The sequence below is a fragment of the Pleurodeles waltl genome, chromosome 2_2 (assembly GCF_031143425.1).
Source record: "Pleurodeles waltl isolate 20211129_DDA chromosome 2_2, aPleWal1.hap1.20221129, whole genome shotgun sequence".
Classification (NCBI taxonomy): domain Eukaryota; kingdom Metazoa; phylum Chordata; class Amphibia; order Caudata; family Salamandridae; genus Pleurodeles; species Pleurodeles waltl.
Window position 1 is genome coordinate 1,148,648,894 of NC_090439.1, and position 14,265 is coordinate 1,148,663,158.

Sequence of the window (14,265 nt, forward strand, 5' to 3'; positions counted from 1 at the left end):
CAGGGTGGTTGATTGTTTGAGTAGGCTTCCATTACCTTTGAATGAAGTTCTGAAGTATTGGGGGGAAAGATAATAGTTTGGCTTGATTCAGTGGTGAAAGTGTCAGTGTGTTTTTGAATAACGGATTATAACACTTGAGTTGAATGTGTTTTAGTTAGCATAACCAGGCTTCAATTGACATGACTGGACCAAAGTCAGCATGAATTCACATTTCTTTCACAGTGACAAAGAAAATGTGTTTTTAAAATGCAATCAATACAATCCCTGCTTGTATGTTTTTCTTCTGTGTTTCCTTTTCAAAGATAAGTAAAATATAATTCATTTCATGGTATTTATTTGTTGAGCTGAATTCTTTTCATTTGTGTTTCTTGGGAAGAAGCCATGTGCAATATGTTCCTGTATTTACAACAAATTCTAGACTCTTTGCTGAGTCTGCCTGAGCAGTTGTTCTATCTATTGCTTCATTTGTTGCACAAATGTCATGTTACTGCCTTCATTTCCTATGTCTCATTATAATTATGCATGAAAGTAGGTGTCCCTGAATGTTTCTTACCTGATGTATTATATTTTCTTATTTTACTATTGGTTCATGTGTAAGTTACTTTATTAGTACAACCATATGATGAAAGATCTCACCATGTCGAAAGTGTGGATTTTGCTGCCTGAAACCTAAGAAGTGTGCCTTTTTTGGGACATAGGCCAGATATTTGTCTTACATTTTTGAAGGCAGCCTCCAGTTTTGAGAAAAGTGCATGTTAAACATTCCTATGTTCTGGTAAATGCAATATTGGGGCAAAATAATGTAGATGCATTCTGTGATGCACATTGTAAAAAGGATGTTTATTGAATGTATTTTATGCCAATTTGTTAAAAAAATTTTTTAGACAATCTCTTTTCCTGTGATAATATTTCACCATTCTAAACTATGTTATAATTTAAATGTGCCAGTATAAGTCTGGTTATGAGCGTTTTACAAAATGCCTCCCTTTCAATCTAATTTTGAGTCTTAAATAACAATTGTCTTTTTGGGAGACATAAATTATTAATATTTTTAGGTTTGTACCATTGTCTCTCCTACCTTTGTTTTTAATCATCATCCAAGGAGTAGCTATGACATAATGTCCACATCCCAGTGAGTTGTAATCTTAATTGTCCAACCTAGCTTTGTTGACACACATGTAACTCAGCGGGCCGCCTCCTCGTGCCCCCATTCGCCCACCGCTCACGCCTCCCAACTGCTCCTCCTTCCCATCTCCCCTTCTTAATGGCAGCTGCGTGCAACGGGCGTGCTAGAGGGAAGCCCATTTGCGATCATCCGTGCCTGGACCGCGCCCAGCGCCAGGCCCCAGCCCCCCTGGCCCCCGCGACCACCACGCCACCCGACACTGCTACAGTGCCATCGCCCTCCATGCCCTCAATGCTGGCCGATCAGCCACCTGCTTCCAAGCCACCCCGAAGCTCACCCACGGACCCGTCTCCTGCCAGAACTGCATCTTCACCTGCCCCCGAGTTGCCACCCCTCCCGCCAGAACCGGACGGAACCACCTCACATGCATCCTCCTCAACACCCGCTCCGTCCACAAGCACGCCATTGAAGTCTGGGACCTACTCATCTCATCCTCCCCAGACGTCGCCTTCTTAACAGAGACCTGGATGAACCCCTCCTCAGAACCCAACTTTTCCATAGCCATCCAAGATGGCTATAAGATCACCCGCAGAGATCGCACCAACAGACCTGGAGGAGGAACCGTCCACAGGAACACCATCAGAATGTCGACCAACACTGAAGGCACCTGCACTTCCAGATTCACATCAAAGCAAACACCACCCACCCTGAGAGAAACACTTGTCTACAGACCCTCTGGACCCTAGCCACAGTTCAGTGACTCCATCACCGACGTAATCAGCCCTCACGCCCTTGCATCCACAGACTACATCCTCCTCAGTGACCTGAACTTTCACCTCGAGAATGCCAATGACAGAAACTCTACCGCCCTGCTCGACATCCTCGGTCTCAAACAACTAGTCACGACACCCACCCACTCCGCCGGCCACACGCTCTACCCCATCTTCTCTGCCAGCAGCTACGTCACCATCAGCCACACCACCGAACTACACTGGACTGACCCCCGCTTGTTCACTTCACCTTCAAGAAGCCTACCACGCACCACCACCCTCATAAGATCCCCCGCCGCAGCTGGAACAAGGTAACTGAAGACCAACTGATCTCCTCCCTCGCCCGAGCCCCGCCACCCAACTCTGCCGACACCAACACAGACACCCACAACCTGAGGCAATGGATGGACGACTGCACCAACACCCTTGCTCCAATTAAGAAATCCTCCAACAAACACACCAACACTGTGAGAAAACAGGGCTGATTACAGAGGCCCCCTAACTTTTTGCCCCCATTTTCCACTTTTTGCTGGTGTTTTCCTGACTCTGATGGTGCCCTGGGTACTGCTAACCAGTCCCAGGGCCTGTGCTCTGTGTAAAATCAATATGCAAATTAGGCTAATTATAATTGACTAAGTTAACCTACCTATAAGTCCCTAGTATATGGTAGGGCATGTAGGTTTAGGGACCCCAGCATAGGTGGTGCACCCATAGGTGCACTGCTGAGGTGCCCAGTGTTGTTTTAAAGGCAGGCCTGCCTTGCTGGCTGCTTTTACATTAAAGTTATATGCAAATTTGACTTTGAAATTAAAAGTAGTTCCAAAGTCTTAAACTACCTTATTTTTACATATAAGTCACCCCTAAGGTGTGCCCTATGTGCCCCTAGGGCTGGGTGCCATGTAACTATAAGCAGGGACCTTATGAAAGTAATTTTATAAGTGCTGGTGAGGTAAAAACAGACAAATTCGTGTTTTCCCTCATTGTAGTGAATGGCCTTCATAGGCTAGAATGGGGAGACTTTAGTTTAATTTTTAAAGTCCCCTTAAGTAATGGATACCAAGAGTTTGGTATCAAATTAATTGTTATAATAAATCCCACAACTTCCAGTTGTTGGATTTAATATAACTTGTTCAGGTAAAGATGTTTTAAACTTTACCTGAAAAGTTGCCAATTTCAGCCCTGCATTGTTTTTGCTGTTGTGCTCTGATTGGCCAGCCTCTGGCAGCCTGGTCAGGCTGCCTTGATGAGGTGTGAAGTGGCCTGGCTTCACACAAACAAATGTGCCTGTGGGAGGCAATCTCCCCTCAGCAGATGGTGAGGAAGGAGGGGGGCTGCCAAACTGGTCTTCAAAGGCAGAGAAGGACATTCGGAGCAACCCAGCAAAACCCCCACATCCTGCAACCCCAGACAACTAGGTGCCCCCTTGATTAGATTAGGAGAGGGCAGGAAAAGGGTGTGTTTATGATTTTTAGCCACACCAGTGGGGGGGTCAGCCAGGTGTAACCTCCAAAAATCAGATTCAGCTATGATGGATTTTTGAAGAATGTTGCCTCCTGGAATTGATTTTTGCCACACTTCCCAGGAAGTGGTCATCACAGGGGGAAGGACCCTGCACCTGATTGGAGAATCGGGACCCCCCCTGTTTTTCACCCAGGAGAAAGGATAAAACTGGCAGGCCTGCACCCACACCTCAGTTCCCTACCAGATCCCCATCAGATTCCAACAAGGAAGAACCAAAGGAGAAGGACTGCCCTGCTGGACCCCGGGCCTGCACCAGGAACCTGCACTCAGAAGGACTGAGCCAGCTGCACACTTGGGCTTCACCACAAGAAGGACTTTGCCTGGCTTCAACTGGTTCAAGGAGGGACTCCCTGTTTGCTACAGGTGAAACATTGCTAACCAGAGTCCCCTGCACCAACTCCTGAAACAATCAACCAGCTGACCACTGCCCAGTGGCTAAACAGGAGTTTGCACCAGGTGCATTCTGGGAGTTGTAGTCCACACCCTCAAGGATCATCTCAGAGCTTCTGGACCCTTGGGGTGAGCTGCGGACCCCAAAAGAACCTTAAAAGAACATCTGGGAGAAGCCCCAGAAGTTTGGAGAAGTTTGGAGTACTTTTAAAAAAAAGCTCCATAGAGGGACCGACCCGCCGCGGCAACTCTAGCTGGCTTGCCTCACCCGGCCTGATTTGCAGGTTCATCCCGGTGAAGAAAATCTCCAAAAAAGAGACTAAGGGGGTCATTACGACCTTGGCGGGCAGCATCAGCCGCCCACCAAGATCAGACCCTTGTGCGGCCGCCAATGCGGCCACACTCCTGCTGCAGCCATTTGGAGATCCCCGCTTGGCCGGCGGGGAACTGGGCCGCAACACAGAAGCCGGCTCCAAATGGAGCCGACGGTGTTGCGGCTGTGCGACGGGTGCAGTTGCAACCATCGCGCTTTTCACTGTCTGCTGTGCAGACAGTGAAAAGCTCCATGGGGCCCTGTCAGGGGGCCCGCAACTCCCCTTTCCGCCAGCCTTTTACTGGCGGTTCCAACCGCCAGGAAAAGGCTGGCGGAAAGGGGACTCGTAATCCCCTGGGCAGCGCTGCTAGCAGCGCTGCCCAGGCGGATTATCCTCGCCGGGTCAAATGTGTCGGAATACCGCCGGCCCCAGCGGTGCAACCGCGGCACTTCTGCCACGGTCGTAATAGGCCAGGAAGCACCGCCAGCCTGTTGGCGGTGCCTCCGTCATTTTAACCCTGGCGGTCTCGTACCGCCAGGGTCAAAATGACCCCCTAAGTCTGAAGGTAAAAAGTTGACGGGGACCTCCCAGCCAGCATATCCGAGGAGGGCTCCAGGGACGTCGGCTCAAGATCCAGGTTTTCCCCGGTCGAAGGATTTTCACCTCGAAAAAACGACTAAGTCCGAAGGTAAAAATCTCCACCGAGGATTCCAGCAATGCGTATCCGGAGAAGGGCTCCAGGAGGTCGGATTGGACTGGCAGGTTTGTCCCGCTGTGTGAAGGTAAACTTTTGACCGTGGCCTCCCGCAGCCTCTAGCCGAGCTGGGCTCCATCGCGGTCGACCTTAAACTTTGACTTTTACCCGGTCGAGGTGCAACCAGATGACCCGATTGGAGCTTTTTGTTTCTAGGCGCTAAAAAAACAATAATTCTTTAAAAATTCATAGTTCCGGTTCCCCTTATCTGATTTTATTAGTTTTTGTGTCATTTTAAAGATAAAAATATAATCTATGTTTATAAATTGGTTTTGGATTTTTAAACTGTTTCCTGTGTTTTATCTAATTACTGTTTTGTGATATTTGAATGTTCCACACTCTGTCTCCTAAGTTAAGCCTTGTTGGTCGTTGCCAAGCTACCAAGGGTTGAGCTGAGTTTAATTTACTGAGACCTAACTGGACCTAAGAGGAGGTTAGTGGTCTATTGCTAAGTGTAGGTACCTACCTGCCCTTACCAATAACCCATTTTCCAACATTTTTAGTGCGCAGTGGTGGAATCCTGTACTTGTGTTCAGTATCACATTACAGTTTTAAGTAAAGCAAAAGTCACAAACGTTGGGAACCATGGAGCTTGATTTTGTTAGCCTACCCACACTGACAGTAGTCCAGCTTAGGGGGTTGTGTACTGAAAGAGGGTTGACTATAACCACTGACCTCAGGAAGCATGTCCTGATCAAATCCCTGACAGCATGGGCTGAGGCCCAAGAAGTAGGCCCAGAGGAAGCTCCAGAGGAGGAAGAAGTAGGGGAGGATGCTAGCTCCTACCACTCAGGGGAGGGAAGGCATCTGAGCCTAAGTGAGGATGAGGAAGACAGGTCCTCATTACACAAAGTCACTAGGGTCACACCCAAAGCTCGTTGGGGGAAAGGGGTCCCTTCAGGAGGAGAGAACCTGTCACTCAGGGAAAGAGAGCTGGAGGCCCAGCTAGCATTTATAGCTTTGGAAGCACAGAAGCTGGCCCTAGAAGAGAAAAAGTGGGCAAAGAAAGAGAAAAGAGATGGTGGCAGCGACAGAGAAGCTGAGGTGTCCATGGGTGATGGGGTTTTGCCCCGGATTACCCAAGGGGGTGGTTCCTGCTTATGTAGAGGGGGATGACATAGACAAGTGGTTGGAGGCCTTTGAGAGGGCACTCCAAATAAGAAGGGTTAGGCCTCAACACTGGGGTTCACTTTTATGGGAGTTGGTCCCAACCTCAGGGAGGGATAGGCTTCTGACCTTAAGGGGGGAGGAAGCAGATTCATACCCTAGCATGAAGAGGTGCTTAACCAGGAAGTTTAGTCTGACCCCATAGTAGTATAGAATGAAGTTCAGGGACACCCAGAAGGTCAGTACCCAGTCTTGGTTTGACTTTGCACACACCTCACTTAAGGCACTAGAGGGCTGGATTATTGGTAACAAAGTAAATACTTGTGAGGGGTTATACAATCTGATCATGAGCGAGCACATCTTGACCAATTGTACCCACGAAAGGTTACGCCAGCATTTAGTGGACTCTAAGTTGACCAACCCTAGAGAGCTTGGGGAGGCAGCTGATGAGTGGTTGAGAACCAGTTTGGTTTTCATGTCCCTGGGGGGAGACTCCAAGAAGGGGGGGGTCAGGTCCCCAAAAACCTAAGGAGGGAGGTGGTAAGCCCACCACAGAGACTCCCTCTGTACCCCAGAACCCTAAGAAGGAGGAGAGTAAATCCCACTCCCACTCTGACAAGCAGAGACAGGGAGAACCAGGGTTAAAAAAGCTCTTGGACAGTAAGGCTTGCTTTGACTGTCAGCAGACAGGTCATTTCAGAGGAGATGCAGCCTGTCCAAAGAAGGTGGTTAGCCCTGGGCTGTCCAGTGTAGCCATGGAGGAGGACTCCTCAGATGACGAAGTCCTCCTAGCATTGAGCTGGGCGACAGGACCAAATGGTAAGCTGGTGATCCCTGAGGGTGGGAGTAGGCATTTCCACCCCATTCAGGTGAATAGGATCCCTACCACTGGCATGAGAGACACCTGTGCCAGTCACACTATAGTGAGTGACCGGTTAGTGACCCCAGACATGTATGTCCCAGGAGAGACCAGGAAAGTCAGGATAGCCACAGGGGAGGTCACCTCCAAACCTGTGGCCATAGTGCCCCGAGAGAGGGAGGGTATCCTTGGCTGGTTTAGGGTGGTAGTCAGTGCTGACCTCCCCCTAGATTGTATCCCAGAGGTTAGTCTGGTCCGAAGTGGGGCGGTCGCCCAAGGCGCCCCTCAACCCAAAGTCTTGTGGAGTCAGTCCCTACAGTTAGGAGACAGTTACAAAGGTGACCGGGACCTCCCAGCCAGCGTATCCGAGGAGGGCTCCAGGGACGTCGGAGGAAGATCTGGGTTTGCCCCAGTTGAAGGATTTTCACCTCGAAAAAACGACCAAGTCCGAAGGTAAAAATCTCCACAGAGGATTCCCGCGACGCGTATCCAGAGAAGGGTTTCAGGAGGTCGGATTGGACTGGCAGGTTCGTCCCGCTGAAGAAAATCTTCAGAAAAACGACTAAGTGTGAAGGTAAACTAGCTACCTACCTGCCCTTACCAATAACCCATTTTCCAACAAACACTAAGGCCATCTGGTTCACCGCGACCCCCCAGGCCTCCAAACGGGAGTGCCGAAAACTCGAGGAGAAGTGTTGCCTCGAACAAACAGGGACCAACTACACTGCCCTCAAGAACGCCATCAGCAGGAACCACCAGCTCATCTGGATCACCAAGAGATCCTCCTACAAGGAACACATCAACAACAATACACAAGACAGCAAAGAGCTCTTCAACATCGTGAGGGAACTCGCCAACCCCAGATCCTGCTCCAATGACACCCCACCTTCGCAAGACCTCTGCAACTCCCTCTCCACCTTCTTACACCGCAAGATCACAGACATCCATGGCAGCTTCAATACTTCGACCCCCACAACAGCCGCTGTCACCACAAACCCCGACTCACCGGACAACAGCCACACCAACCTCCTGCTGTCCTGGACCCGCATCAACGACAATGATTCCATCAAAATCATGAACACCATTCACTCCGGCTCACCATCCAATCCCTGCCCTCATCACGTCTTCAACAAAGCAAGCTCCATCATCGCCCCCCAACTCCGAATGATCGTCAACAGCTCCTTCGTGACCACCACCTTCCCGGAAAGCTGGAAGCACGCCGAAATCAACGCCCAACTAAAGAAACCCAAGGCAGACCCAAGAGATCCTAAGAACTAATGGCCCATCTCCCTGCTCCCTTTCCCGGCAAAGGTCACCGAAAAGATCGTTAACAGTCAACTGACCCACTTCCTTGAAGACAACACTCTGGACCCATCTCAATCCGGCTTCTGCAGCAACCGCAGCACTGAGACTGCCCTCATCACCGCCACCGACGACATCAGGACCATGATAGACAGAAGCAAAACTGCAGGCCTCATCCTCTTAGACCTCTCGGCCGCCTTCAACACTGTCTGCCACCACACCATATGCACACGCCTCCACAACGCAAGGATCCACCACAAAGCCCTGGACTGGATTACATCCTTCCTCACCGGCAGAACCCAGAGAGTCCGCATCCCTCCCTTCCAATCTGAAGCCACTGAGACCATCTGCAGCGTTGCTCAAAGATCCTCCCTCAGCCCAACCCTTTTCAATGTCTACATGACACCGCTCGCCAACATCATCCGATCACACAACCTCAACATCGTCTCATACGCCAATGACACCCAACTGATCCTCTCACTCACCAAGGACACTGCTGAAACTAACCTCCACGATGGAATGAAGGCCATCGCCAACTGGATGGAGAGCAGCCGCCTGAAACTGAACTCGGACAAGATGGAGATCCTCATCCTTGGCCGGCCACACTAGGAACCGCACCAACACCCACCTACCACGCACGCAACCTGGGATTCATCCTGGACTCATCACTCTCCATGACCCAGCAAGTCAACGCCGTCTCATCATCTTGCTTCAACACCCTTCGCATGCTCCGCAAGATCTTCAGGTGGATCCCCACTGAAACCAGAAAGACGGTCACCCAGGCCCTTGTAAGCAACAGACTGGACTACGGAAACGCTCTCTACGCGGGAACCAAGGCCAAACTCCAGAAAAGACTGCCTCCGCACGCCTCATCCTCAACATCCCAAGCCGCAGTCACTTCTCAGCCTCCCACCTGAGAGACCTACACTGGCTCCCCATTAACAAGAGGATCACCTTCAAGCTCCTCACCCACGCCCACAAAGCACTCCACAATTCCAGCCCAGCTTACCTCAACGAACGACTCACCTTCTACACCCCCAACCTTCAACTCCGCTCCACCAACCGCACCCTCACCACTGTTCCACGCATCCACAGGACTACAGCCGGCGACAGATCATTCTCCCACCTCACCGCAAAGACCTGGAACACCATCCCCATCCAACTACGGCAGACCCCGTACATGCTGACCTTCAGGAGATGCCTCAAGACCTGGCTTTTCGACCAGTAGCAACTCCCCACCCCCTCTCCAGCGCCTTGAGACCCTTGCGGGTGAGTAGCGCGCCCTTCCAATGAGTGATTGATTACTACAGCTCAGGAGGTTGTGATCAATTCACACTGTCATTTTCATGATTACAGACACTCTTCAAACATTTCAGTAGCCAACCACTGTTATGCCATTGATTCAGATTTATGTGGTACTTCTGCATACTGTTCAAGTCCTTACACTCAGCACATCAAAGTTGAGTAGCTATTTAAAGGGCACTAGAACTCTGTATGAAGCTAAATAAATATAGTTTCTCTCATAAGAGAACAGGCTTTTAGCCAACAGATCACAGTTGGCTTATCATAGGTTAATAGGTTGTGGGCTATAGTAGAACACGCTTGTAAATCATTCTGCAAACAGCCACTCTTTCCAGTTGCCTAATTTCATGTTTTTGTTTATTAATCAACAGGTGTTTTTGTCAAAACTCAATAAAAGCTTACTCGTCTAATCTATTACATTCTGCATAACCCCAAATATGTGTGCCCCACCCAGGTACGTAGAACAAGTATTGCCTACATATTTAAACAAGTTAAAGCTGCTCTTCAGAAAGAAAAAACATTTAAACGCAAGACAAAAGTAGAAAGGTGCAATTTATGCAGACAACAAGGTGTGATATATACACATTTTACTGCTGTATGTATTGTAAGATCACTGTAAAATATGAAAATATTATTATATGGTCTAGGATGTGCTTCGCAACCAAAGATGCCCAATAAAATATATAATTTGTAATCATTTTTGTAATCATTTTTTTATTACAATTAAAACATTTTGGATGGCCAATCTTTTCACTGCTGACAAGTCCAGAGAAGGCTACTGTGCTTTTCTTAAATAGTCCTTCAAACTAAGTAAGGAGAATCCATGACAGATATTCCAGATAATGTTCCCCCATCTGCATGTTCTGTGGACTTGGTACGCAGGAGGTGCCCAACTTGCTCATTTAGAATCATATCTTTACTTTGTCTAGAACATAAGAAAATTCAATTACAACTCTATTTTAAATATGTTCCCATATTCTTGTGCAATTTCCATAATTTTATTGTTGGCGAATAACACCATCAGCAAACGAGAAGTAGAGCTATCCAAGACTTTTGACAAGCAGAAAAGCTGTAGAACCTAAGAAAAAACATGTTTACATTGGAAAAACTGGCATGTTATAATTCTGTTTGGATTTTATTCATGTTTTGAAACATTTTTATTGAGTTCTAACATACAGATTTCTATATCATACTCCCCATTAATCGTGTAATATATATAATCAGTACATGAAAAGTCCAAAACTGCATATGAATGACTTATCCTCTGAAGCATAACGTAATAAAGTACTGTCATAAATTCACCTTTTCTGTGTGGTAACCCTGGAATTTTTACCTACCCAGGAGTAAAGTTCCTGTTCTCCTCATTTAAACAATGATAAATTGACTTTTTTAACTTGCCTGTAAGTCTGTATTATATGGTGTAGAAAAAGCTTCAGGTCCTGAAAGCTAAATGCCACTTTGAGACTGCAACACCTGTTGTGCACCTACTGTTTTCGCATGAATGTTTTTTAACCTACACAGTATAGTCTGACTGCTGCTGTGTAACACATGCAGCACGTTCTGTCAAAATGACCCCTTTTTTGGTCTTGTAGTCCTCTTGTAGTCCTCAAAGTAGGGTGCATGGTAATTGAAAGTGAGATGGATAGAAACATATTATTGTCATGTCTTTACAGTGATAAGGCCCTAAAAGCTATTTTCACTGGCAGGTCTACCTGTCCTATGTAGAAAATGAGAGTATTACATCTCAGGAATGTAGTCAGCATGATCAGTGGTTTCCAACCTTTTGACTCCTGATGACCCCCTCTGAATCATTACTGGAAGCCGGGGACGCCCAAGCAACTTGTACAATTTAAATTTCAAACATTGAAATAGTATTTCGCAAAACAAATACACAAACAAGTACTCACAAATAATCTAATTACTATAGATATAATTATTTGATGTTGAAAAAATATGTAAGATCAACATTGTAATGGAAAGGTGCAACTCAGCGACTAGCTTTTCCAATGTTTTAGTTATATTTAGGAGACCAGAATCCTCAGGTCAGATTCAACATTTCCCAAGGGATTTCTGTTTTGATTTTTTAGGTATTTAAGATCTGAGAAAGTTTTTTCACATAAATATGTGGTGGGGAAAATAAGTAAAACCATAAGGGCCTCTCATCTTTCACAGTCTCTCTGCCACATGTAATCCAATTGTTTTATAGCACCTCTCATACCAGTGTAGGGTGTCAGAGCATTTTACAGGGGACAACCAGGGGTAGGATTATCGTTATTCCCGCTCATAGGCATTTTCTAAGAGTGCTTGGTCTGGAGAAGCACAAACTCAGGATTCAGAACACTACACAGTGGTTAGTGTTGACTTTAATAATAAGAATGTATTTCTATGCAAAAAAACTTTTTTAGCAGCATAAGGAGAATTAGTCTAGGAAAACAGACAACTTTCCAATTTGTGGCTTGACCATGCAGATTCCTAATGGTAGTTTATAGCTCACTGTATTAGATTATGATTGTAACTTATGTACTGCACAGTAACAAAAGCATCTGTGACAAAAGCACTGTGCTATGAACATAAAATCCAGTCTTTGCCTGATACATGTTATTTGCAGCAGGCATATTGACCATCTCTGCTATCTTTGAGTCAAAACTACCACTAGACAAAATTTCCATCTCTCTCCAGCAGGTACAATATTAATCACTAGAGTATTATTGATGCTTTTATTTTGTCCGAAAGCTGCTTTTAAAACTGCAGCACAAAAGAAGCAAAACATTTTTAAAAACATGCACATGTTTGTCAGTGGCAACAGCTGGAGAATTGCCTTCCTCCCAATCCAGACCTGCGGACCCCCAGGGAATTTTTCACAGACCCCAGGGGGTCAGCGGACCACAGGTTGGGAACCACTGAGCTAGTTATTAAAAGTCCAATTCAATTGAGAAGTGTATTTCCTTAATGAACATCACTGAAAAGTGATTTTTTTAAAGTAACGTTTTCACTGAAGTTCTTGCAGGATAATTTGCATTGACACTCAGTCCAGAAAGATGTATGAAAAAAGTGTGAAATTCCTCTCATAATCACACTATAAGCTGACCTGAATAGGCAGAGATGACCTCCTTTGAGCTTAAATGAATATGCAGAGTGGGTTCTGTGGACATTGTATTGACCACACAGTGTCAAACCTTGCCTGAGCCACATATAACACTTTGCTGCATTTGAATGGGAGAGAATGGAATGCCCGATCAATAGTTATGTATCCCCTGCCTGGTTGCTGAAGGATAATTCTGTTTTCCTGCCAGACCCCTGTCTTTAGATATGTTTTTGGTTACAGCACTTACTTCAACTGGAGTTTAATGTTCGATGTGGGAGGACACTAGTAATTACTTTAGTGCACTACCTTAGATACCCACAACACTCAAAGCTCAAGTTTAGCTTGACTGAAGATTTTGGCCATCTTCAAAATGCCCTTTCACATGGCATTTAGGGTAAGACTTGCAAATTATTAACTACACAAGAGTCATTGGCATAATTTTGGTAATTTTGTGTAAAAATTACTGAAATTGTGCAATTATGCCACATTGCTTAGTTTCAGGGAGAAAGTTTAACACAAGTTGTACCTTGTGGGTTGTTTATTTTTTTTTGCAAAGTGATGCATTTTAGGTAGATACTATTACACAAGCAGACCATTCGGGTATTTGAGATATGAACCATACATACAAATGCAACCAGTGGGGTTTTGAATCCACAAACATTTCATGTACATTTTTTCCCAGACCAGACCATTCTGGTACTTTTTGAGATTAAATCTACAAATCTAAATATGGGCAGCATTTGGGCCATTTTATGGAGTGTGAAATGCAAATTGTGTAAATGTGGAAATTTTGTGTACTTTTGCTGCTATTTTGCGTAATACAAAATATGCCCATTCCTAATTTTGGGCCTGTTTCCAGCAACATAAACTGGAACAACTGAAAAACTGGGCTTTTACCCTATTAGTTCTGGGTGTTCCCAGGAGTCACCTATCCACTAGCTAGAAACCAGGCATAAATGTGGCACACCAGGGTACCCCATTAGAAAAATCTTTGGGCCAGTGGAGAACAGAAATGGACTGGACCTGTTGCCTGTGACTGAGGTGAGCTCTGAAGGAGTGGTCCTGCTCCATTTCCATCCTGGACAAAGATGTGGACTCCAATGGTCGGATGGTTGATCTAATGTGTGGCGACAGAGACACAACAAGAGGCCTTTTCCCTTAAGTGACTGGCTAACCAGTAGCAATGGGCCTGGACAATAATGGCGGTCTCTGCTGGAGTGAGCCCTGACCCCTAAATGCTGCCCTGGGATTTTTAGAAATGACCCAGAAAAGTTGCTCCAGAAATCCTGAAACGTTGGGACTCAGAAGACTAAGGGGAAGATTTGAGAGCCCAGTGCACCACTTTAGCGGCACCGTAGTGTCATTTTTTTAATGCTAAGGTGGCCTCTTCCAGGCTGAGATTAAACAGATTTTTTCCTGAATTAGATTAACTGGGTTGAGAGGCTACTGTGTTAGTTCAACATTGTAGTAATAACAAACACATTGTAAAACATACTATATATATAGGTAGGGAACACAGTAATCTTAAATTGGTCCATACCTGATATATACTCCAAAAATACCCAGTTCAGAGATGCAGTTGGATAACGTTAAATCACTTCCTGTTTTCAACAGATAATTCTTTATTGGATTTGCCATAAGTTTTTCCATAAGTATGTAGGATGATCTGCCAAGATGGCCATTAGTATGTCCCAAAATGTGCTTTATTTCATCACCATAAAAATTGTTTCCTTAA

The 14,265-nt window shown here is 46.1% G+C and overlaps 1 protein-coding gene across 2 annotated transcripts in view; it reads right to left on the reverse strand.

Annotated features, from left to right (window-relative positions):
* Window positions 1–9,984: 9,984 nt before the first annotated feature.
* Window positions 9,985–14,265, reverse strand: part of LOC138282983 (glutathione synthetase-like) — a 268,746-nt gene continuing 264,465 nt past the window's right edge. The window contains exons 12-13 of one of the 2 annotated variants that reach the window (XM_069221071.1): window positions 14,071–14,260; window positions 9,985–10,370 (exon numbers count right to left, since the gene is read on the reverse strand). In XM_069221071.1, the coding sequence (XP_069077172.1) occupies window positions 10,247–10,370; window positions 14,071–14,260 (314 nt within the window). In that variant the 3' untranslated portion in view covers window positions 9,985–10,246. The other variant, XM_069221073.1, reaches the window with a different exon arrangement.